This window comes from Suncus etruscus, chromosome 5 (assembly GCF_024139225.1).
Source record: "Suncus etruscus isolate mSunEtr1 chromosome 5, mSunEtr1.pri.cur, whole genome shotgun sequence".
Classification (NCBI taxonomy): Eukaryota; Metazoa; Chordata; class Mammalia; order Eulipotyphla; family Soricidae; genus Suncus; species Suncus etruscus.
The window spans coordinates 117,608,460-117,632,160 of record NC_064852.1 but is presented as its reverse complement, the minus strand read 5'-3'; the positions used below and the strand labels follow the sequence as shown (position 1 = coordinate 117,632,160).

Here is a 23,701-nt window from a genome sequence, read left to right as displayed (position 1 = left end):
CAGCAGTGCTCAGGGGTTATTCCTGGCTCCAAGCTCAGAAATTGTTCCTGGCAGGCACGGGGGACCATATGGGATACCGGGATTCGAACCGATGACCTTCTGCATGAAAGGCAAATGCCTTACCTCCATACTATCTCTCTGGCCCCCTTTTCACTTCTGGCCCTATAGGGTTCTCTGAAAATTTTTTTCTCTCTTGCGGAGTTAGGGCTTTCTCCTCCATCTTCCTGCTGGACCTTAGTTACAACTTCCAACAGCCATTGGTTGGTTTTATTGCTGCCTTCCTCAATAGTAAGCCATTGTCCTTTAAAATCTCTCTCTCTGTGTCACACACACACACACACACACACACACACACAAGTATCCACATAAAAAAGCTGGGTATGGTGGAGGGAATAGCATTTGATGAAGGGATAAATATGCAATGGTACTTTTCTTCCTCATCTGAACGTCATATATTTTGACCCCAGGCTGTGACTTCAGTCTCCTGACATTTGACAAGAATGGATTTCAACTGCTGTCTCTATAAAATTGGGGAAGAACTGGACAGTGAAGAACTTGCCTCCCTCAAATTCCTGTGCATCGATAACATCCCACAGAGGTTGCAGGAATCCATCAACGATGCTTTGATGTTATTCCAGATACTTCAGGAGAAGAATAAGTTGGGAGAGGAGGACATGTTCTTCTTGAAGGAACTGCTTTTCCGAATTCATAGATGTGATCTTTTGGGAAAACATCTAAAAACCAGTGCAAGAGACATGGAGAACATGCTTCAGATACCAGGCAGGGCTCAGATCTCTGCTTACAGGTGGGGGAACTTGCACAGGGTGAACTGTGGTGGTGAGGGGGAATATGGGAGGAAAGGAAACTTATTGTGGGTTTTCTGTTAAGGGACTTTAGAGGTTCTAGTAATAGATCTCAGGCATGATTCAGGACAAAATTGGTTGAGAAATAGCTCAAAAGATTGGAGGTCATGCTTTGCCTGTATACGGCCCCACGTTTAGTCTCTGGTGGCACATGGCACCCAAGCACCTCCAGGTATATTCCTTTAGGTCCCCAAGCCCTGGCAGATGTGGGCCTAGTGGCGTGGGCCCAGCACTGTTGGGTCTATCACAGTGATAGATCTGAGCATTGTTCTATTGGGCCCAAATGCTGAATATTGCAGGGAGAGGTCTCTAGATCTCCCTGATCACTGCTCCCCTCCCCTTAAAAAGTGAGAGATAAAAAGAGAAACAGAGCAATAGAAGAAATTAAATTAGGGGCCAGAACAATAGCACATTGAGTAAAGCATTTGCCTTGCATGTTGCTGACCCAGATTAGAACCCTAGCACCCCATAGGGTTCCCAGAGCCTGCCAGGAGTAATTTCTGAGCTCAGAGCCAGCAGTAGCTTCTGAGTGCTGCTGCCAGGTAAGGCCCAAATATCTCCACAAAAAGAGAAATTAAAAACATTTTTTCCCAAAGTGAAATATTACCTATAGTTATGCTGAGATGAAAAAAGATTTTTTCTAAATGTTCTTTCTCTTTGTTATGAACCTTTTACCTGTTGCCTCTGCTTTCCAATGCCCACGTAGTGTGCTTCTTTTGCATGTCATTGGATAAAGCCCCAATTCCTCCTACCAGAAATCCCCTTCCCACCTTTCTGGAGATGATTGTAGAAATTCTCAATAAAGTGTTTGGCTTTTATTTGCCCAAGTTTTTTTTATGGGATTGTATGTCCTCAGTCATTCTAGATTGTGCACATGAACCTGTGAGCCTGGCTGTGGCTAGGAGAAAGTGGCTTGGGCTGTGCCTTGCCCTCTCTTTCTTCCAGAGGGAGTGCAGGAAACCTGGAAGTAATAACACTCCCTATTTGCTCACTTGGAAACCATGACAAATCTTTAAAACTGAAACTTACAGCCTACTTTTTATCTTTCAACCTTCTTTGTTATCAAATGGTCCATATTTTATACTTTCCTGTCAAAAAAAAAAAAAAAAAGAAAGACTGCCACTAAAACTAAGCTGTGATTCATTTTACTGTCTCTGCAGTTAGTAATACCCATGTGGGTGATCTGAGATCCTCACAGCCAGGGCTGAAAGTCACTAACATTTAGCAACTTGATGAGTAATGCCTATGACTGGGGCCACCTTGATTAAGTTTCTGTATTTGAGACTGGACCATTTAGATTTTAAATTATGAAATTGGATGTTAAATTATGAAATTATGCTTGGGTTACTTGCTTCCTAAGATTGCTATCACACAACACCACATACTGGATGGCTTAATATAGTTGAGAAATTAATTCTTTAATGGCTGTAGATGTCTGAACACTACAAAAGTTCTGCCAAAGATGGCTCCCTGAGGAGAGGGGGGAAGGGCAACATTTCATGCTACTCTCCATGCTCCAGGTGGTTTTAGTCAGCTGGAGGTGTTTTCTGTTGACAAGACTTTACTCCAATCCCTCTGTCTCCATTGTCTTCTCTGCATCCATCTGAATTTCCTTCTACATTTTTTTGGGTGGTTGCCAAGCAGTGCTCAGGATTTCCAGGAAGCTAACAGAATGTGCTGAGGCCCTGCAGTGGGAAAAACAGGGCCAATCTGTGATGCTGGAGACTGGCCTCCAGGGCTGTATCCTCTGATTCTTGGGAGACCATTGGGTGCCAGGAATTGAATGTGAGTTAGGTGCATGATATAGCAGGGGTCTCAAACTCGTGGCCGTTTGTGGCCCTCTGTACATTTTGTGGCCTGCGGCCGGCCTTCAAATATCGCAGTATTCGCGATTATTCACTTACCGAATAATCGCAATAAAAGTTGCATTAGTAAGAAAAAAATCGCATTAAACATTTGCATACCCCGAGCAGTTCCGTTCAGGGAATGCAAATGTTTAATGCAATATTTGCGATTTTTTTCTTACTAATGCAATTTTTTATTGCGAATATTCGGTAAGCAAATAATCACGAATACTTTGCGCCTAGTGCAGACGTCATTTCTGCTGCTCCTGCCCATTGTCCCTTGCATTATCGGAGGCCTAAGGGAGAGAAGAGAGAGAAGTTTATTACAGAATTAGATTTTGTCATACCTTCATCATGACTTCATCAAAGCCTGCAGTGAAGAGAAAGACTGATGACGAGCACAGACAATTTCAGGAAAAGTGGGAAACACAGTATTTCTTTGTTGAGCACAGGGGCATCCCCACATGTCTTATTTGCTCAGAGAAAGTTGCAATGCACAAGGAATACAACTTGAAATGCCATTATTCAACTAAACATGCTGAGGAATGTGCAAAATATCAAGGAAATGAGAGAGCCAAGTGGGTTGCCAGTCTTTTTTTTTGGCTACAACCGTTTGATGCTCAAGGGTTACCCCTGGCTAAGCACTCAGAAATTGCCCCTGGCTTGGGGGGACCATATGGGATGCCAGGGGATCGAACCGCAGTCCTTCCTTGGCTGGCGCTTGCAAGGCAGACACCTTACCTCTAGCACCACCTCACCGGCCCCGGGTTGCCAATCTTAAAGCATGTCTAGTGAGGCAACAAGATTTCTTCAAGAAAGCAACCAAAGAGAATGTTGCATCAGTCGAAGCTAGTTACATGGTTAATGAGATGATTGCTAAGGCAGGGAAACCATTCACAGGAGAGTTTGTTAAAAAATGCATGTTACAGGCTGCAAGTATAATCTGTCCGGAAAAGAAAGGTCAGTTTAGCAAAATCAGCCTTTCTGCCAACACTGTGGCAGAGCGCATTTCTGACATGTCAAGTGACTTTTATCATCAACTGTGTGAGAAAGCCAAATGTTTTGATGCATACTCAGTTGCTCTTGACGAGGGCAGACACTGCGCAGCTCACAATATATGTCCGTGGTGTTGATTGCAATTTTGAATTGACAGAGGAGCTGCTCACAGTAATTCCAATGCACGGCCAGACCACTGCTGATGAGATATTTCGGCATCTGTGTGATGCCATTGAGAATGCAGGTTTGCCATGGAAGAGGTTTGTTGGAATAATAACCGATGGAGCGTCATCGATGACAGGGAGGAAAAATGGACTGGTGGCACTTGTTCAAAGAAAACTTGAAGAGGAGTGTGTAGAGAAGGCCATTGCTCTTCACTGCATTATCCATCAACAGGCCCTTTGCAGTAAATGCCTGCTGTGTGACAATGTGATGTCTGTTGTTGTGAAATGCATCAACCAAATCAGATCCAGGGGCTTAACGCACAGGAGGTTCTGTGCTTTTTTTTAGAGGAAATGGAGTCAGAATATGGAGATGTGCTCTATTTCACTGAGGTATGTTGGCTCAGCAGGGGAAATGTCCTGAAAAGATTTTTTGAGTTGAGAGAAGAAGTGAAAGCCTTCATGGAGAAGGATGGGAATGCTGTTTCTGAGTTGAGTGATCACAAATGGCTCATGGACTAAGCTTTTCTTGTTAACATCACACATAAGCTGTATGTACTAAACAAGATGTTACAAGGCCTGGGGCAGCTTATCAGTGTTGCCTATGACAACGTGAGAGCATTCTCCACAAAACTTCTGTTCTGGAAATCCCAGCTCTCTCAGACAAACCTTTGCCATTTCCCAGAATATAAGGAACTTGTGGATGCAGACATATCATTCAGTGGTGAGAAATATGTTGATGCTATTTTTAAACTAGAGAAGGAATTGGATCACAGATTTGCAGACTTCAAAAAGCACAGAGCCACTTTCCAAATTTTTGTGGACCCCTTTTCCTTTGATGTGCAAGATGCCCCTTCTGTGCTTCAAATGGAGCTCATTGATCTGCAATGCAACTCTGATCTCAAAGCCAAGTTCAGGGAGATTAGTGGAAAAGCAGATATGCATGGGCAATTTTTGAGAGAATTGCCTCCCCCCCACCTTCCCTGAGCTTTCCCTAATGTTCAAGCGCACCATGTGCCTTTTTGGGAGCACATATTTGTGTGAAAAGTTATTCTCCACATTGAACTTCAATAGGTCAAAGTACAGGTCTAGACTTAATGATGATAATCTTCCAGCCATACTGAGGATCTCAACTGCTTCCTCTCTAAAGCCAAATGTGGTTCAGATTTGTGAGAAGAAGCGCTGTCAAGTCTTTGGCAGCAAGGAATAGGCAAAAGATGCCATGTTCAGAAGAACTGTTCATGATCTTCACTCAATGTTCTATTCATTGGGCTACCCAAAGACACCTTAGAGGACTTCGGGTTCAGCATCAAGGGAGAGGGAGGGAAGTTGAGTGGGTTTAGAAGGATATGGGGGTAGGCTGAGGAAGGGAAGGAAGGTAGATAGTGCACTAAGGTCTGTATGAAGAAGAGTCAAGTATTGGACCTTGTCAATGGAAGTAACAAAAGATCGCTGACAAGTTTTAATTAAGGAAGTGATGGTTTGATAAGCAGTTAGAAAAGAAAGGCATCAAAAATAAAAATATTTTCTGCTGTAACAGATCTTGATTTCTGAATGACAAGCAACAGGAAAAACAATTTAATGGAAGTTGATTGAATGACAAGTTAGAGGAATTTTTTATTTTAATTTTTAGCCCCACCCAGGGATGCTCAGGGTCTGCTCCTAGCTTTGCTCAGGAAGCACTGCTGACATGCTCAGGAGGCCATATGGAATGCCAGTGACTGAACCCAAGTCAAGGGTGTGCAAGGCAAGTGGCCTATCCTCTGTACTATCACTCCAGCCCCAAATAAAGGGATTTTTTTAAATTTTTAATTCTGTTAAAGTTGGACTAGTTAGGCCTGCATCAAGGGTCTTCTGTTCACAATATCAGTTGTTGTTATCTTTTTTCCCCCAAGAATTTGACTTACATTATGTCATGAGCTGGTTTTATTTTCAAGAGATGCCACGGGAATGAAGTCTCACACAACTTTGTGTCTCAAAGGGAAAGTGATTAAAGAAAGCATTTCTAAAGTGTCTCTGTTTTCCACCACAGGGTTATGCTTTTTCAAATTTCAGAAGAAATGAGCAAATATGAAGTGAAGCAGTTTAAGTTTATGTTGAAGGGTTTGATTGCCAAATGTAAACTAGATGATGACATGGTAAGATACAGTGTCTCCCCAAGGTTTTCCATAAGAATGAGTCAGCCAATGGGATTTCTGGGACTGAAAAAATGGGTAAATGTAACCTGGGTTCTTACTTTTGAAAGATTTAAAAGAAGTTTAAAGGAGGTAAAGAGATAGTATAATGGGTAGGTCATTTGCCTTGAGTGTGGTCAACTCCACATGGTTTAATCCCTGGCACCCCATATGGTTCTCTGAACACCACTAGGAGTGATTCCTAAGTGCAAAGGAAGAAATTAGCCCTGAGAACCACTGGGTGTAGCCTAAAAAATTGTTTTAAAAAAATGTTAAAAAAAGAAAGTTGAGGGGCCAGAGCGGTGACGCAGCAGTAGGGAGTTAGCCTTGCACGTGACTGACCTAGGACAAACCAACATTCGATCTCCCAGCGTCCTATATGGTCCCCCGAGCCAGGAGTGATTTCTGAGTGCAGAGCCAGGAGTAACCTCTGAGCATCACTGGGTGTGGCCCAAAAACACAGACAAAAAAAAATCAAAAAGGAAAGTTGACCAGCTAAGATTCTTTTGTTACTGAAAATTGCTGCTCACTATTATTGAGAGCAGAGACTCAGATCCTAGATGTGAAGTGTCAGCAGGGGCTGGGTGTTAATCATGCATGCATCTGGGCTGTTCACAGTTCTCACATGAAGTCTGAGGACAATTTCAGGGCCTAGAGTTTCTCTCTTTCTCTTTCTTCTCTTTTCTGTTTCTACCAGAAAGCAAAGACTTGCTTCCTTTGGGGTCTGTGCTCTTTATAAAAATCAAGATGTCCTCAGTCAATGACTGGCTTGAGAGCTTAGAATAGAACCTTGGGTTTGGAGGAAGTGTATGTTTGAACAGAAAACAATGGAATCCAAAAGCCAATGTGATTCAGTTTTATTTTCCAACCTTATTTCTTCTTTCTATAGAATATGCTTGATATTTTCAAAGAGATGGAAAAGATGGACATCCTAGGGGAAAATTCCTTGAACATCTTGAAGGATATCTGTCAGAATATCAAGAAGAGCGTGCTGAAGATTATCCAGGATTATGAAAATTCAAATAAAGGTAGATATAACCCCATAGCTGTGACATAGTAGCTGACATTCCTAAATTGTTTAATTCCCTCAGAGTCATCTTATTTCTAGACACATAAATGTGTTGTGTTTTTTGTTTTTTTTTTTGTCTTTTAATCCAGAGAGAAGAATGAGCCCTACGAGACATGATGTGAATGAATCTTCAGGTGGTAAATCTGGGAGCTGGGTTTTCAAGATTTGTTTCATTTGTCTACTCTTTGAAATTCTTGTGTGGTTGCCTTCTCTACACACCAAGGGATGACACAATTTCAAAAGACACAGATCAATTCTGCATCCTCAGGCCAGAAATGAAATGGAACAAAGACAACCCATAATAAGGTTTTAATTTTGCTGTGTGTGTATTTTAATATTTGCTGCCTGCTTTATATGTCAGGAAGGCAGATTCAAATGTATCTCAAGACTTCCTTAAGTCACTTTCTCCTTGAACAAGAACAATTGAACTCTGCTTTTCACATCAGAATTCCCTGGCTGAGGTCAAGTATTGAGTCATTACACCAATTTCTGCTAAGTGCAGTGTCTCCTGGTTCCACTATTCCTGAAGCTTCCCAGTCATCAACCTGCTCCACTCTTGAGACCCTCCAGCCAAGTCATATTTTAATGTCAGAGAAAGAACTTTGTCCAGTTCTCTCGTGTGTGTGTGTGTGTGTGCGCGCGCGCGCGCGCACACGCGCGCCAGGATAAGAAAGGCTGAAATAGAATAAAGGACTCTCAAGAATCTCCTGAAAATTTTTATATATTAGATATTCTTTATTTTGCTTTTGAGTCACATCTGGCAATGCTCAAGTGTTACTTACTCCTGGTCCTGTGCTCAGAAATCACTCCTGGCAGGCCGGGGGACCATATGGGATGTGGGGATCAAACCGGAGTTGGTCCCAGGTTCAGCTTCATGCAAGGCACATGTCCAACCCTCTCTTCTATCACCCATGAATCAGATACTTTTTTTCTAAAAATATCTGACTCTTTGCCATATAGGGATTAATAATGTCAATATTTCTGTTGTGCTTTCATCCTTTGTGGCGTTTATATGTGTTTGTCTGAGGTGGGGAGAAGAAAGAGAGAGAGAGAGAGAGAGAGAGAGAGAGAGAGAGAGAGAGAGAGAGAGAGAGAGAGAGAGAGAGAGAAATACTCACTAGATCTGCTTCTGTTATGGACTGATAAAGGTCCCTGATGGACCATTGTCCATCCCTATTGTCTGTTGGGGGCTAGGACTTTAAGAAATCAAAATTTAGTATTTTAATTAAATAATTTATTACAAGGTAGTTGTGTTATCAGTGACTATTTAAAAAATGCCACTGCTAGAAATTTGGTGAGGCGAGGTAGAGGATTATGCAGTCTGACCCCTCTTGGTCTTGATTTTCTCTCTGGTGATGAGACAAAACAGAATTTGCACTGTCTAGCAGGGGTCTCAAACTCATGGCCCGCGTACAACGTTTTGTGGCCCTGCCCTAGAGGAATCTTTTTTTGTTTTGTTTTGCTTTAGTTGTTTGGGTCACACACCCCAATGTTCAAGGCTTACTACTGACTTTGCACTCAAGGATCACCCCGACTTTGCCTCCTGCGGCTCCCAGGTAAATTGAGTTTGAGACCCCTGGACTCTGAAGCATGTTTGTTCCTTACCTGGAATCCCAAGATCCCTGGAGACTGCAAAGAAGCGATGCTTCAGGAATTATGTAAATTTTTATCTAAAAAAGGAAAATGGGACCAGAGAGATAGCATGGAGGCAGAGCATTTGCCTTACATGCAGATGGACAGTGGTCCGAATCCCAGCGTCCCATATGGTCCCCCGAGCCTGCCTGCCAGGAGCGATTTCTGAATGTGAAGCCAGAAGTAACAGCTGAGCACTGCCGGATGTGACCCAAAAACCAAAAAAAAAAAAAAAAAAAAAGGAAAGGAAAAGAAAATGAATGTTTTCCCTTTTAAATTTTTGACATAGATATTAATTTTTTAGATAAAAAAAGCACAAATTATGGGGGCCAGAGATAGGGTAAGGTGTTTGTTTTGCACACAGCTGACCTGGGACGAACCTGTGTTCAATTCCCGGCATCCCATATGGTCCCCCAAGCCTGCAGGAGCAATTTCTGAGTGTAGAGTCAGGAATAACCCCTGAGCACAACTGGTGTGGCCCCAAAACGAAGCAAAAACAAAACCAAAAAAGACCAAAAAACCCATAAAGTAATATAAGGAAAGAGCATCTTTCTCTTCACTTAATAATTAAATTGACAGATTAATAGGAGGAAATTAAATCTAATTTTGTATATAGGAGATCCCCAAAAGAATGACACTTAAAAAAATGACCCAGGCTGTAAACCATTTGAAACAGGGAAGAAGCATTGCACACAGCCAACTATGATTCTATCCCATGGCACCTCATACGATCCCCAAGACTTACCAGGAGTAATTCCTGATTGCAGAGCGAGGATAACCTCTTTGCACCTCTGCATATGGTCCTAAACCCCCAGAAATAAATAAACTTTCAGATAAATTGGTCAAAAATTGAAATGATACTTAAACTTGAGTTTAATATCAAGATCTATTTCTACAGTCTCTTTGGCCCTGCACCATTTCAGGAGATAAGAATGATGGGAAATTTACTTTCCCGTGGGAGACTTATATCCTTCTTTTGGAGAGGTGTGTGTGTGTGTGTGTGTGTGTGTGTGTGTGTGTGTGTGTGTGTGTGTGTCTGTCTGTCTGTCTGTCTGTCTGTCATTCTGTGTGAATGTTTCTGCATTGGCTTTTGGTTATAATGACCAAAAATTATTGGAAATAATCACTATGGTACTGTTTGGGGTGTTACTTTCTGAACCCCTATACACTACATAAGTCTTGTCTTAAGTGTCTTCCCTGACTTGTTTTGTTTTCTTATGTCTCCACTGCTCACAGTGGAAGGGTCTCTGGCCATGCTGACAATGGATGATTCTCCTCAAGAACAAAGCAGCGAGCTCCAGGTAAGTGAGTCTGTGAGAATATCTGTTCTTTTTTTTTCTGTGCATTACAGACATTAATCACTCTGTTCCTTGATTTTGTTCATTCCCTAATGAATATAGAAGGGGCAGAAATGTATTAAAATTTAAGAACTGTTTTTTTAACACACATCAACAAGAATGTTTAAGGTGTAACTGCCCAAGTTCAGCAACAGCTTTACTGTGCACATCCTGTCATATTTTTTTTTGTTTTTTGTTTTTTTTTTTGGTTTTTGGGCCACACCCGGGGTTACTCCTGGCTGTCTGCTCAGAAATAGCTCCTGGCAGGCACGGGGGGCCATATGGGACACCAGGACTCGAACCAACCACCTTTGGTCCTGGATCGGCTGCTTGCAAGGCAAACACCGCTGTGCTATCTCTCCGGGCCCATCCTGTCATGTTTAATGTCATCTCTAGAGGCGCTCAAAGCTATCAACCTTGACTTCTGGCCAGCCTGGGCCTTTGGGGTTTTTGGGGGGAGTGACCAACCTGGTGAAGCTCTGAGCCACTCCTGGCTCCGGGGGACCCTGTGGGATGATGCTCTTGGATCCTTTTATGGCCAGGAAAGGAAAGTGCCCTCTTCCGGGTACTCTGGCCTGTCTCAGGTATCTGGTGACACTGATGCTGCAACTGCCCTCCACTTCCCAGTGACTCTATTTTCACAGTTAAAGAATGGAGGTGGCTTCCAAATCATAGCTTCCCCAGGTTCTCTCTTAGGGTCTCCTGTGTGTATGTTGTTTCCCGCCCCCCACACACACACCCACACAAATGATAAAGCCCTGGAAGAATCTGAGAGCAGGGAGTGAAATGAGTCTCACTGCCTTCTAACCAATAATCCTGGTTGCAGAATTGCTAAAGCAGCAGAGCATCTGGCAGGACTCAGAGAGCTCCGGGTTTTCTTCTAACTCAGCCTTGCAGAAGTGCTGCTACGGTCTTGTGATTAGGGGCAATCTGCCAGCACCCCACCCACCCTTCTCTGAGAGAAGGATGTGTGAACATTCTTGTCTCAATGAACTGGCAGTCATGCCTTTCTAGGCTTCTTATGCACCTCAATATCCCCACCATCTGCTGGCTCTAGTTCATGCACTCAGAGCTCTCAGTAGCAGGGGACAGAGGTCACTCCAGCAGGAGGTTGGAAACCAAGTTCTCCAAGTCTGTATATGGGTTCCCAATGACCCTAAACTTTCGCAGTTATAAACTCTCACCTGCGGGCCGCATTGGTGGCACAACGGTAGGGCCTTTGCCTTGCAAACCGCTGACCTAGCACGGGACCAGGGTTCGATCCCCCAGCGTCCCATACGGTTTCTGACCGAAGAGCCAGGAGTAACCCCTGAGTGTCACCGTGTGTGGCCCCCCAAAAATAAATAAATAAATAAATAAACAAACAAACGAAAGAAAGAGAAGGAAGGAAGGAAGAGAGATAGAGAGAAAGAAAGAAAGAAAGAAAGAAAGAAAGAAAGAAAGAAAGAAAGAAAGAAAGAAAGAAAGAAAGAAAGAAGGAAGGAAGGAAGGAAGGAAGGAAGGAAGGAAGGAAGAAAGAAAGAAAGAAAGAAAGAAAGAAAGAAAGAAAGAAAGAAAGAAAGAAAGAAAGAAAGAGAAAGAAAGAAGAAAGAAAGAGAAAGAAAGAAAGAAAGAAAGAAAGAAAGAAAGAAAGAAAGAAAGAAAGAAAGAAAGAAAGAAAGAAAGAAAGAAAGAAAGAAAGAAAGAAAGAAAGAAAGAAAGAAAGAAAGAAAAAGAAGAAAGAAAATCTCACTTGAAAATCTCACTTGGGCCCACATCCCCAGGTGTCTTGGCAAAAAAGGTTTTTACTGAAACTCAGCCCTATGCAGGAGAAGCAAGAGTCCTGAATTTGGCCTTGCAACCTCGAACTGTTTCCCTGCATTCCTGTGACCCTGGGAAAAATCAGACCCACTCGGGGCTGCTTGGAACTAATGGGTTCGACCAACCTGCAGCAAAGCCAGAACCCACCTAGCCCCAGCACATCTCTGTTCTCTCCTGCTGAGAGTTCTGAGCTCCCAACACATACACACTGTGACTATGGCATGTGTGATGACAGGCCCTCAGTGCCAAAGCCCTGGACAAGCTGAGCACATGACCATGACCAGAAAGGCTTTGAGGGAAAGCCCCAAAGACTCACTTACTCACTCACTGGTTCCTGATTGAGCCAAGACCATGACAAATTCTGCTGATACAATATGATGCGGACAGTATTAATATCAAGGCAGAGTGCTCAGGAGGCTCAAATTTGGGGCTCTAGTGGGGTGGAAATGTGGAATTCCTGAGATAGAGGAAGGGAGCACTTGCTTGCCAGTTGTACTCAGGGACACGTTTATTTTTTTAAATATGGAATGCTTCACAAATTTGTGTCATCCTAATGTCATGCTAATCTCCATATCGTTCTGATTTTAGTATATGTGCCACCAAAGTGAGCACGAGAGACACGTTTTTGTTTGTTTCTTTGTTTGTTTTGCAGACATCAGAACTGTTTTACCCAATGAAAAATAAACCTCGAGGAATCTGTGTGATCATTAACAATCATGATTTTAGCCAAGCACGAAGAACGGTGCCAAATCTTAAGTCCATGAAAGATAGAAATGGTACAGATATGGATGCAGGTAAAAGTAGAACTCAAAAGAGATAAAAAACAACACTTCTAATGACCACATTTTAATTAAAAGCAGAGATATACAAGCTGTACTAATAGGAGCATTTTTAAATGGTATTTTAAAATCATATTTCCAATGAATGTGAGGAATAATTCTCACTTCTACTAGAAATGAGGAACATGCCATTTAAGTATAAGATTTTTGTTGATTAATTTTTTTGGTTTGGGACCACCAAAATGGTGGTAGTCATTTGTTGCTTAATTAAGTTTTTTGGTTTTGGTTGATACTCAGAGGTCACTCGTGGCTCTGCACTCCAGAAATACTCTTGGTGAGCTTGGGGCACCATATAAAGATACCTGGGATCGAACTCACATTATTTGGAGTGATGGTACAGTGGGTAAAGCATTTGCCTTGCATGCAGCCAACCTGGGTTCAATCCTTATTGTCCTTTGAGCTTTTCAGGAGTGATCCCTAATTGCAGTTGGGTGTGGCTCTCAAACAACACAACCAAATACTGGATTGACTGTTGCTGCATATATGCTGAGGAAGTAGATTTCAGGTGACCATATCATAGTCACGTAAGGTGACTAAGAAAAGAGATATGCTAATTAGCTTTGGCTATAGTAGTGTAATTTATTGTAGAGTAAATTCACTATGTGTAATTACCATATTGAACACATATCTAATAACTTAATGGTTAATTTTTGAAAATTGAACTACAAGCAGACTGAAATTGTTGAAAGACTAAAATTATTCGAGCATTCAGGAAAATGATGTTAAGCCTATAGACTAAAAGTAAATGAAAGAGGGACTAGAGCGGTGGTGCAAACTGTAAGGCTTCTGTTTTGCGCATGCTAGCCTAGGATGGACTGCAGTTTGATCCCCTGGAGTCCCATAGGTTCCCCCAAGCCAGGAGTGGTTTCTGAGAGCATAGCCAAGAGTAACCCCAGAGCGTCACCTGGTGTGGCCGAAAAAAACAAAACAAAACAAACAAAAAAAAGTAAATGAAAGAAATAATAAAATTACTAATTCTAAGATAAACAAAAATAAGTTTTGACATTTTGTTTTCATATATATTTTTAGTTTTTGACCCACACCTGAACGGTATCAGGGTCTGTGCTCAGGGGTTATTCTTGGGGGTGCTCAGGAAACCATATAGGATGTAAAGGGTCAAATCTGAGTCCACCACATGCAAGGAAAACACCCTACCCACTGTACTATTGCTCTAGCTTTGGTTTCAAGTTTTTTTTTTAACTGATGGAGAGTCTGTGATTTACAGTACTATTAATGATGGTTTCTCATGCCCATAATTCCAACACTACACTTATTATATGTGTTCCTATCTCCCTTTTGCAAGAACCCCAATATCCCTCTCAGAAAGACAAAAATTTAAGAAGGAAATATGTAATAATTCACTTACATGATAGTACTAATAAAAATAATAATATTGAGGACAAATACGTATTGTAATAATTGTTTAAGGCCATCAAATTTTCATTATCCAAAAAACAAAAAAAAAGTAACTAAGGACCAGAGCTAGAGTTCAGGGTTTAGGGTGCTTGCCGTGCATGTGGCCAGCCCTGGTTTCACCTCTAGCACCACAAATGGTGCCCCAAGGCATGCAAGAGTGAGCCCTGAGCTCGGAGCCAAGAGTAAAACTGGAGCACCACTGGATAAAAACCACTAAAACCACCAACCTCTAAATCATTAAAACTTTCACATGGTAGGGAGAACTAGAAAGGGCTAATTGTATTGTGAGACCTCTTCTGGAAAATATTATAAAAATTGCTAGTTGACCTTTTAAACATTCACATATTTTGAGAAATATAAACATTCAAAGATGGCTCAGGATAAAACAATTATGGGCTTTTTGTTTTGTTTTGTTTTGTTTTGTTTTGTTTGACTACAACCAGTGGCACTCAGGGTTACTCTTGACTCTATGCTCAGAAATCACTCTTGGCACCTTGGGATAGGGGGGTATCACATGGGAAGACAGAATCAAACCCAGGTTGGCTGCTTGCAAGGCAAATGCCCTCCTTGCTATGCTATGGCTTCGACCTAAGTATGGATCTTGTATTAAAATATTTTGATTATAGGGGCTGGAACGGTGGCATAGCAGTAGGGCATCTTGCCTTGCACATGCTAACCTAGGTTGGAGCGCAGTTCGATCCCCCAGAGTCCCCAAGCCAGGAGCAAATTATGAGTGCATAGCCAGGAATAACTCTTGAGCATCACCGGGTGTGGCCCAAAACAAACAACCAAAAAAATATTTTGATTATACAAATGATCAGTTGATAATAAGTTAATTTTTTAATAATGATAGTTTTTAGGTAATTAGTTCAATAGTGTTAAAGTCTCTGGTTTTAATGTTAACATTACTGCCTATCCCTGCCACCAAATTACCCGACTTTCTCCCCATCTTACATCCACTTGGGTCCAGCACTCCATCCCTCCCAATCCTACCCCAATTATTTGTTCTTGGACTGTTATGGTTTGTGTGAGCACTGTTTTAGACTCATTTGGTAGAAAGCCTACTTAATAGTTCAGTATCTCACAGACCAGTTGAGAAAAAACACCAGGTCAACAATAAAGCTGTTCTTTGTCTCACTTGTCTTGAGATTGGAGAACGTTTTCAGCAAGTGAAAAGGTTCTGTCCTTAAGCTACTGTTCAGATTTTCCACTATTAAATGAAGGTTAAATCCAGTGGCTGGAGAGATAGCACAGCAGTAAGGTTTTTGCCTTGCATGCAGAAGGACGGTGGTTCCAATCCCAGCATCCCATTTGGTCCCCCAAGCCTGCCGGGGGGTGGGGGAGGATTTCTGAGCGTAGAGCCAGGAGTAGCCCCTGAGCACTGCCGGGTGTGACCCAAAAAACCAAAAACCGAAGGAAAAAAAAAAAAGATTAAACCCACTGTTCTAACTCTGGGTTGTGGTCTAAGGGGAATGATTGTGCATTAGGATTTACCTGATTTTGATTTTCAGAAACATTGAAGAGGACCTTCTATGATCTTCATTTTGAAGTAGCAATTCACAGAAACCTCACCAAGAATGGAATCTGTGAGATTATGCACTTCTACAAACAAATGAACCATAAGGACAAGGACTGTTTCGTCTGTTGCATCCTCTCCCATGGGAACAAAGGCAGCATCTATGGCACTGATGGGCAGGAGGCCCCTATCTATGACCTGACTTCTTGCTTCACTGGTATCGAGTGTCCTTCCCTTGTAAACAAGCCCAAGGTCTTTTTTATTCAGGCTTGTCAAGGAGACAATGTTCAACTAGGGATAGCTACTGAAACAGACTCAAATCAGTTGGAGACGTGTGACAAAATGGAGGAAATTGCTCTGAAGAAGTATATCCCGAATGATGCTGACTTCCTCCTGGGGATGGCCACTGGGTACAGCTATGTTTCCTATCGAAACATCTCAGAGGGGACCTGGTATATCCAGTCACTTTGTCGTCACCTGACCGAAGGATGTCGTAGGTAAATTTTGTCTATTCCATATTTCATTTTTCTCTAAATGTCAGAGTTGTACTTCCTAGAGCAATTGCAAGGTAGAGATGGCCAGCATGGACATTTCTAGATCCTAGACAAAAAGGGGGGGGCGGGCGGAGAGATAGCACAGCGATGGGGCATTTGCCTTGGACGAGGCTGACCAGGGATGGAAGGTGGTTTGATTCCTGGCAATCCATATGGTCTCCCGGGCCTGACAGGAGCGATTTCTGAGTGCAAAGCCAGGAGTAACCTCTGAGTGCCACCAGGTTTGACTCAAAAACCAAAGGAAAAAAAAATATAATGAATATTGAAATAATTTAAATAATGAGTAAAGAAAAAATTCGCTTACTAAGGCTCTCAAAGGAAAATCAGTAGCATTGAGATAGGAAATATCAATACTATGTAGGCCAGCTTGTTCTTCAGGCAGAAAGAATAACCCCAATTCAACTCCACTAACCTGAAAAATTTCCAAGAAAGCTAAGACTTGTTTTTGTGTTTAATTGTGTTACCTCGATTTTGTCAAAAGTTCTCTAAGAGTTAACTAACTTCTAATTCACTTGGTGTTTTGTTGGAGATTTTCACTAAGAAATACTTATTTGACCTGATTTCAAGCCACAAAGTATGGGAAAATACCGTTCCAATCATTTGTTGTATCCTATTTCCTTTAATTAAGTGATGCTTTGCTTTGTCACAGTTTATCCAAATGTTCACTGATGAGACTAACAAGAAACCTACAGGTAGAAGAGTCTTATATTTTGTTGTAATCAAAAGTTGTTATGGTGCTAAAGCAAAAGCATAACAAGAAGGACATTTGCCATTCCTGCAACTGACCTGGGTTCAGTCCCCAGCATTCCCTATTATCCCCTGAGCCTGCCAGGAGTGATTCCTGAGCAGAGAGCTAGGAGTAACCTCTGAATGCTGCCAGGTTTGGCAAAAAAAAAAAAAGTGCTTGAAATCTATAACATCATATAAATTGAAGACATCCATCCTTATAAATCACTATCTATATATAAATTAACCTCTCAAAGTCTAATTCTGGCTTTTATCATATAACCTAGGCTTTTTACCCAAATCTAATACATATAAGTGAAATTATACAGTGACTTTCTTTATCTGATTTTGGGTCTTTGCAGCTTTTTTTTTTTTAAGAATGTTTTATTTTTATTTATTGATTGATTCATTGATCGATTGATTGGTTTCTGGGCCACACCCAGCAGAGCTCAGGGGTGAGTCCTGGCTCTGCACTCAGAAATTGCCCCTGCCAGGTCAAGGGACCATATGGGATGCAAGGAATCGAACTGGGTCCCTCCCTGAATGGCAGCATGCAAAGCAAATGCCCCACTGCTTTGCTATCTCTCTCTGGCCCCTCTTTTCAACTTTTGGCTATTGTAAATGATGCTTTAATGACCACAAGATTTCCTTGGAAAAATCCATAGGATCACATAGAATTTCCACTTTTTATTTTTTTAAGACTGATTTCCATATTGGATGCCCAATTTACATACTTGCCGACAGATTCAGAAGGAAAGAAGCCAATCAAATATTGACACTGAGGTTTTTGACAGTCAATAGAGATCTTAACAAGCTCACTATTATTTATTTGGAGTAAATATTTTTAAAACTTACATATCTTATAAGATATATCTATTTATATATAAAAGTTACATATAACTTTTTTTATCTGTACATAAACATGCCTAAGTAAAACTGGTCCTCAGTGGAAGCTTGCTGCTGGGTGTTTTGGCAGGTGGAAGAATAAGACAGGAAAGAAAACACTAGGATAATGGGCAAAGAAATAGTATGACTGGCACAGAAAGGTATGAAACATATGAATAATAGGACCAAAACCACAATGACTAAAAACTGATGGGTGAGAGAGAAACTGGTAACATTGATGGAAGTAGAAACTGGATTGATGGAAGGGTTTGGTGTAGGACTATAGTAGGCCTGAAACCCAATCATTAAAATTGTAATACATGGTGACAAAATTTAAAAAATTAAATTAAATATATAAAAGCTATCATTTTAAACTAGTATAGTTTTTTCTTTAGTAAATTTTCAAGTAGTGATAAGAATATAGTTATAACATTTCTATTTATAAAATTTATCTATAGATTTATCTCTTGTATGGTCTATGCTAATTTTGTTTTGTGTTTTGGGGCCATACCTGTTGATGCTCAGGGGTTATTCCTAGCTCTGTGCTCAGGAATCACTCCTGGCAGGTTCAGGGAACCATATGGGATGTCAGGGATTGAACTCAGGTTGGCCACATGCAGGCAAGAGTCCTACCTACTGTGCTCTCACTCTGAACCCTATATTAATTATATTAATTATTTAACTCTGCAACATACTTTCAAACAAAAGAGCTAAACTTTTTAATCATCTTTCTATATCCAGAATCACAGAGAGGTCAGCTACATTCTTCTAAGTCAAATAACAGCAGATTTCAGCTTTCTGTTTTTGTTTGGGGTAGGGACCACAACTGGCAATGCTCAGGGATTAATCCTGGTTCTGTGGTAAGAAACCATTCCTGGTGGACATGGAGGAGCTTATGGGGTGCTGGGGATTGAACCAGGTTGGCTACATGCAAATATAGCTTGATCTTTTTAATGGTTTGCTCCTCTTTGCTCAGGTCCTAGAGTGACTTGGGGGGCCATATGGAATGCAGAGAATTGAACCATGGTCGGCCATAGGCAAGGCAAGAGCTCTACCTGCTCTGCTATCACTCCAGTCCTTATCAGGGCTTTTTTTTTCCAACCATCTGACAGTGGTCATTTAGGTTGACTCCATATTTTAACTATTATGATGAACACTTCTCTCAATGTAGATATGTGTATTCTTCAGAATTACTGCTTCCTTATATGAATTATTATGAATTATATGAATTATTAATCTTAGAGACAGCATTTTTACACGGAAAACTATTATGGGTCTTGATTTAGCAACTTATTGTTCAAATGTTCAGTGTTTTGAGGGAAAGAACTAGAATAGGACACACCAGATAAAAAGGTTTCAGGGAATTGTTTTCCCTCCACATTGTGACAATGTCGTGTTGTGTTTTGCAGTGATGATGATATTCTGAGCATCCTCACCAAAGTGAACAATGAAGTGAGCTCTAAGGATGCCAACATTAATAGGTACAAACAGATGCCACAACCTTCATTCACTCTGAGGAAAAAACTCAAGTTCCCTGTGAATTGATGCTGCTGTTGAGTTACCTAATATGATGCTTAATTTATTGTCTACAAAGAGTTTATTTTTGGTTTTTATTTTGTTGCCTGATGAAAGCAGGGAGATGGGAGTCATGGTCATTAATCTGAATGCAAATCCAAGTCTAAATCCCTGGCTTCACTATTTACAATAGGCAGAAACTGGAAAAACCCAGGTGCCTGACAACAGATGAGCGGCTAAAGAAACTGTGGTACCATTGCTAGGGAGCACATCAAACCAAATCAAGAAATGAAAGGCTCAGTCTTGGTCCTTCTGTGTCATTCATTTCAGGAGGGACTTGATTTGTCGCTTAAAAAAAAACAAACGATTGATTGGTTTTTGGGCCACACTCAGCAGCACTCAGGGATTAATCCTGGCTCTGCACTCAGAAATCACCCCCTGACAGGCTGGGGGACAATATGGGATGCCAGGAATCAAACCCGATCCCTTCCAAGTTGGCCACATGCAAGGCAAACACCCTACCGCTGTGCTATCTCTCCAGCCCTTAATATGTCAGTTTTTATTTTAACTTGGATATGCCAAGGATCAAACTCAGGACCTCATAATATGTGAACATTTAACTACTAGGCTAGAATGCATTTCAGGATCTCTAGTGTTTCTTGCAAGCCTGGGGCATTGCATTAGAGTGAAGTTAACAAATGGAAACCAAAAATTGGTGTTTATTAAAGTTAGTTATGGTGTCAAATTCTCTTTATAATTTTAATGTATGTAGTAAAATTAGAGTTTTTCTCTTATTAGTAAATAAGTATTTCCCTAATCTGTGTTAATATCATATTAAAGTTCCCTGAAAAAGAAAATAAAAGAAAAACTTTTATTGGAACCATAAAGACAGACTTTGGGGTTAAACAACTTAGTATGCATGGAGCCTGTATTTGGTCTTATGGCAGAATGCTTCACAGGTAGGATCTCCCTGTTTTTAGGCCAAAGGTTTTTCCTTTCTAGTTTCCTCAACTTTTGCTGAGCCTTCAGCCTATGTAAAAACAAAACAAAACAAACAAACAAAAATAAAACTGCCACACATACACCCTTCTTTTTCCTTTTTTGTTACGTTTTTTTTCTTTTTTATCTTTTTTAATAGAACCTTAGGACATGAATTACTTTATTTTACCTCATAATTCTGCGGTTTTCTATCTAATTAAGAAGGGAAAAAGAAAGGATGGGGGCCAGGAGCCAAGTGGTCTCAAATGGATTGGTGGAGAAAAAAAGAACAGAATGAAATATTCAAGCGAAAGTCAACAACAATAAAATCAAGAGATCTAATCTTCAACAATCTAAACTTAATTGGGACTGTTATATTGGCAGGCCAGACAGCAAAGGGTGGTGGTATAGGATGTACTCTGGGATCATTGATGGAGGAAAGTTGACACTGGTGGTGGGATTGGACCTGATTCACTGTATATTTGAAATTCAACTATGAAGGACTTTGTAGATGATCATGGTTTTAATAAAATAAAATAAAAAATTAAAAAAAGAAACCGTGGTATATCTACACAATGGGGAAAATGAAGTCATGAAGTTTGCTTATACATGGATTACATGGAGATTGTTATGCTGAGTGAAATGAGTCAGAGAGAGAGATAGATATAGAATAATCTCACTTATTTATGGGATATAAGAAAGATTAAAAAATAGTATCGTGATAATATTCAGAGACAATAGAGATGAAGACCAGAAGGATCAGTTAAGCTTGCCACAAAGAGCAGTGAGTGCAATTTGGAGACATACATTTGTCTTTTAGGGGTCAGGACAAACACCACCTTGATGCTCAGGGGTTGTTCCTGGCTTAATACTTGGGGGACTGCTCTTGGTGGTGCTGGGGATCATCCTCTACTCTCAGGAGCAAAGCTTGAATTCTAATCCTGTGAGTCATCTCACAGTCCTTAATTGTATTTTTAATTTGATAAAAAATGTTATGCTGCAATTTACAATGCAAAATGTGTCTTGAGTTATAAAGAAATGTAATAGCAAAAGCTTTTGAAAGTATAAGATTCTTTACACATCTCTCATTTGTCTTTAAATGAGATTATAATTTGAACCCAAAAGAATTTGACTCAATTTTTTCAAATTGTTAAGCAATTGAAAGGAAGTAGGAAGAAATGAAGGAACCATTCCAAAGCTTTAACATAGAGGTAATGACAATGAGGCAATATTATGCACCAAAAGGGAGAAATGGGAAAAACAATTTCCTTTTTTTTTTTTGTGTGTGGTTTTTGGGCCACACCCTGTGGTGCTCAGGGGTTACTCCTGGCTGTCTGCTCAGAAATAGCTCCTGGCAGGCACGGGGGACTATTTGGGACACCGGGATTCGAACCAACCACCTTTGGTCCTGGATCGGCTGCTTGCAAGGCAAACGCCGCTGTGCTATCTCTCCGGACCCAACAATTTCCTCTTTAAGCTCACAGAATAAGCGAATGTTATTCCATTGAAAGAGAAAGTTAGATGATCAAGGAACCACAGTTTACCTCCCCTTAATGAAAGGGATAATTCCTCACAATGGCTCCTGTGAGATATTGCTAGATTATATGCCAGCCAAAGGGATGTGAATTTCTAATGTAACGGGGTCTGATCCGTATTCAAGGAAATGCTCATGGCCTTCTCTCAAAGGTCACTGAAGTAGAAATGTTTTTAAAAACTTTTTTTTATTTAGTTAAAGAACTGATTTAGAAAGTGTTGGGCCGGAGAAACACCATGGAAGTAGGGCATTTGCCTTGCATGCAGAAGGACAGTGGTTCAAGCCCAGCATTCCGTATGGTCCCAGAGCCTGCCAGGAGCAATTTCTAAGCGTGGAGCCAGGAGTAACCCCTGAGCACTGCCAGGTGTGACCCAAAAACCAAAAAAAAAAAAAAAAAAAAAAAAAAACAAAACAAAAAAAAAAGAAAAAGAAAAAGAAAAAGAAAAGAAAGTGTTGATAATTGTGTTTTAGGTATTTAATATTTCAACACTAATTCCACCAGCAACATCAATGCACATCACCGGTGCTGCCATATCCACCATCCCACCCTCAGCCCCACCTCTTGTCTGCCACCTTGACAGACACATTATAAGGTTTGGTGGTTGCAACTTAGAACTCATGTTTTCAGGGGCCGGAGCAATAGTGCATCGTACAGCGTTTGCCTTGCACGTGGCTGACCCAGGACAGACTTCAGTTCCATCCCCAGCATCCCATAAGGTCCCCCAGCTAGGAGCACTTTCTGAGCGGAAAGCCAGGAGTGACTCCTGAGAGTCACTGGTGTGGCCCAAAAAAACAAACAAACAAACAAACAAAAGACTCAGTGCTGAGTCTGTGCTTTTGGTTTTTAGCTTCAACATCAACGATGGTTATGACTCTAACAAAATCTTAGTATGGTAAAGTATATTTCGCTTGTTACATATAATCCCAGAAACAATTTCTTCTCTTCTAAGTGGAAAGGGCACCAAGACTGTTGAGACTAAGATTTTACAAAACCATAGACTGATTTTATTTTTATATTTTAAATTATTTATAAGTACAACCTGCCACTTTTGAAAGAACAGTATTTAAAATTTGACCCTTTTTTGTGGGGGTGGGAGGTTCTTTCAAGTCATTCTTGACAATAATTGACAACTTATTAAAGGAAAAAATTAGAAAGTCTAACTTTTTAGAATAAACACTTTTAAAAAAAAGATGTTTGACAACTTTTTTTTAAAAATCTGTCTCCACTCTTTTTTAGGGTCTTTTTACTTTTATGATCTATATATACATGCTTCCATACATGTCAATAATTATAAATGCTGACAATGTGCTTCTTTCAAGTATTTTCATTTACACTTTATAGCTTTGGTTTCTTCTAAGCTAAATTTTTTAAGAAATTTTCAGAGAACAAAACAAAAATTTGTCTTCCTAGTCCTTGGAGATTGTTTAATTTACTTTGTTTCTATTTTTATTGTTTTTATCTTATAAGTGGAAATGCTGGGATCATGGGCATGTTTACTTGAATATATCCATGTTCCTTGTTTTATTAGAATTGATTACGAATTTTTTTTTCTTTTTTTTTTTGACATTTTAAATTGCTTTATTTAAAGACCATAATACAGGTTGTTCACAATACAGTCAGGAGTATTTTTTTACAGTTGCAAAGTATGCATGATTGAATTTCAGTTATACAATGCACAACACCATTCACCAGTGTATGTTTTCTGCCACCACTTTCCCTAATTTCCTCCTGCCCTGCTGCATCTGAGTGAGATATTTTCTTTTCTCTCTGTATAAGTATATATACACATATATGTGTATGTACATATATTTTTTTTCTTTTCCTTTTTTTTTATCATAGCTTATTTTTATTGAAGATCAGA

The 23,701-nt window shown here is 40.5% G+C and overlaps 1 protein-coding gene and 1 pseudogene across 1 annotated transcript; one reads left to right on the top strand and one right to left on the bottom strand.

The window, feature by feature from the left end:
* Window positions 1-478: 478 nt before the first annotated feature.
* CASP8 (caspase 8) lies at window positions 479-19,679 on the top strand. Its single transcript, XM_049773337.1, has 7 exons — window positions 479-805; window positions 5,897-6,002; window positions 6,928-7,066; window positions 9,976-10,040; window positions 12,529-12,670; window positions 15,643-16,144; window positions 19,222-19,679. The coding sequence occupies exons 1-7, from the start codon at window positions 501-503 to the stop codon at window positions 19,355-19,357; spliced, it is 1,395 nt and encodes a 464-aa protein (XP_049629294.1). The 5' UTR covers window positions 479-500; the 3' UTR covers window positions 19,358-19,679.
* LOC126009914 (uncharacterized) lies at window positions 12,393-12,488 on the bottom strand (annotated as a pseudogene).
* Window positions 19,680-23,701: the final 4,022 nt, after the last annotated feature.

Excerpts from the sequence above, each read along its gene's own strand:
- CASP8 (XM_049773337.1), top strand. The coding sequence starts at position 501 with ATGGATTTCAACTGCTGTCTCTATAAAATTGGGGAAGAACTGGACAGT. Across the intron at positions 6,003-6,927 it reads GTAAACTAGATGATGACATG|AATATGCTTGATATTTTCAA; the intron begins GTAAGATACAGT and ends TTCTTTCTATAG. Across the intron at positions 7,067-9,975 it reads TTATGAAAATTCAAATAAAG|TGGAAGGGTCTCTGGCCATG; the intron begins GTAGATATAACC and ends CACTGCTCACAG.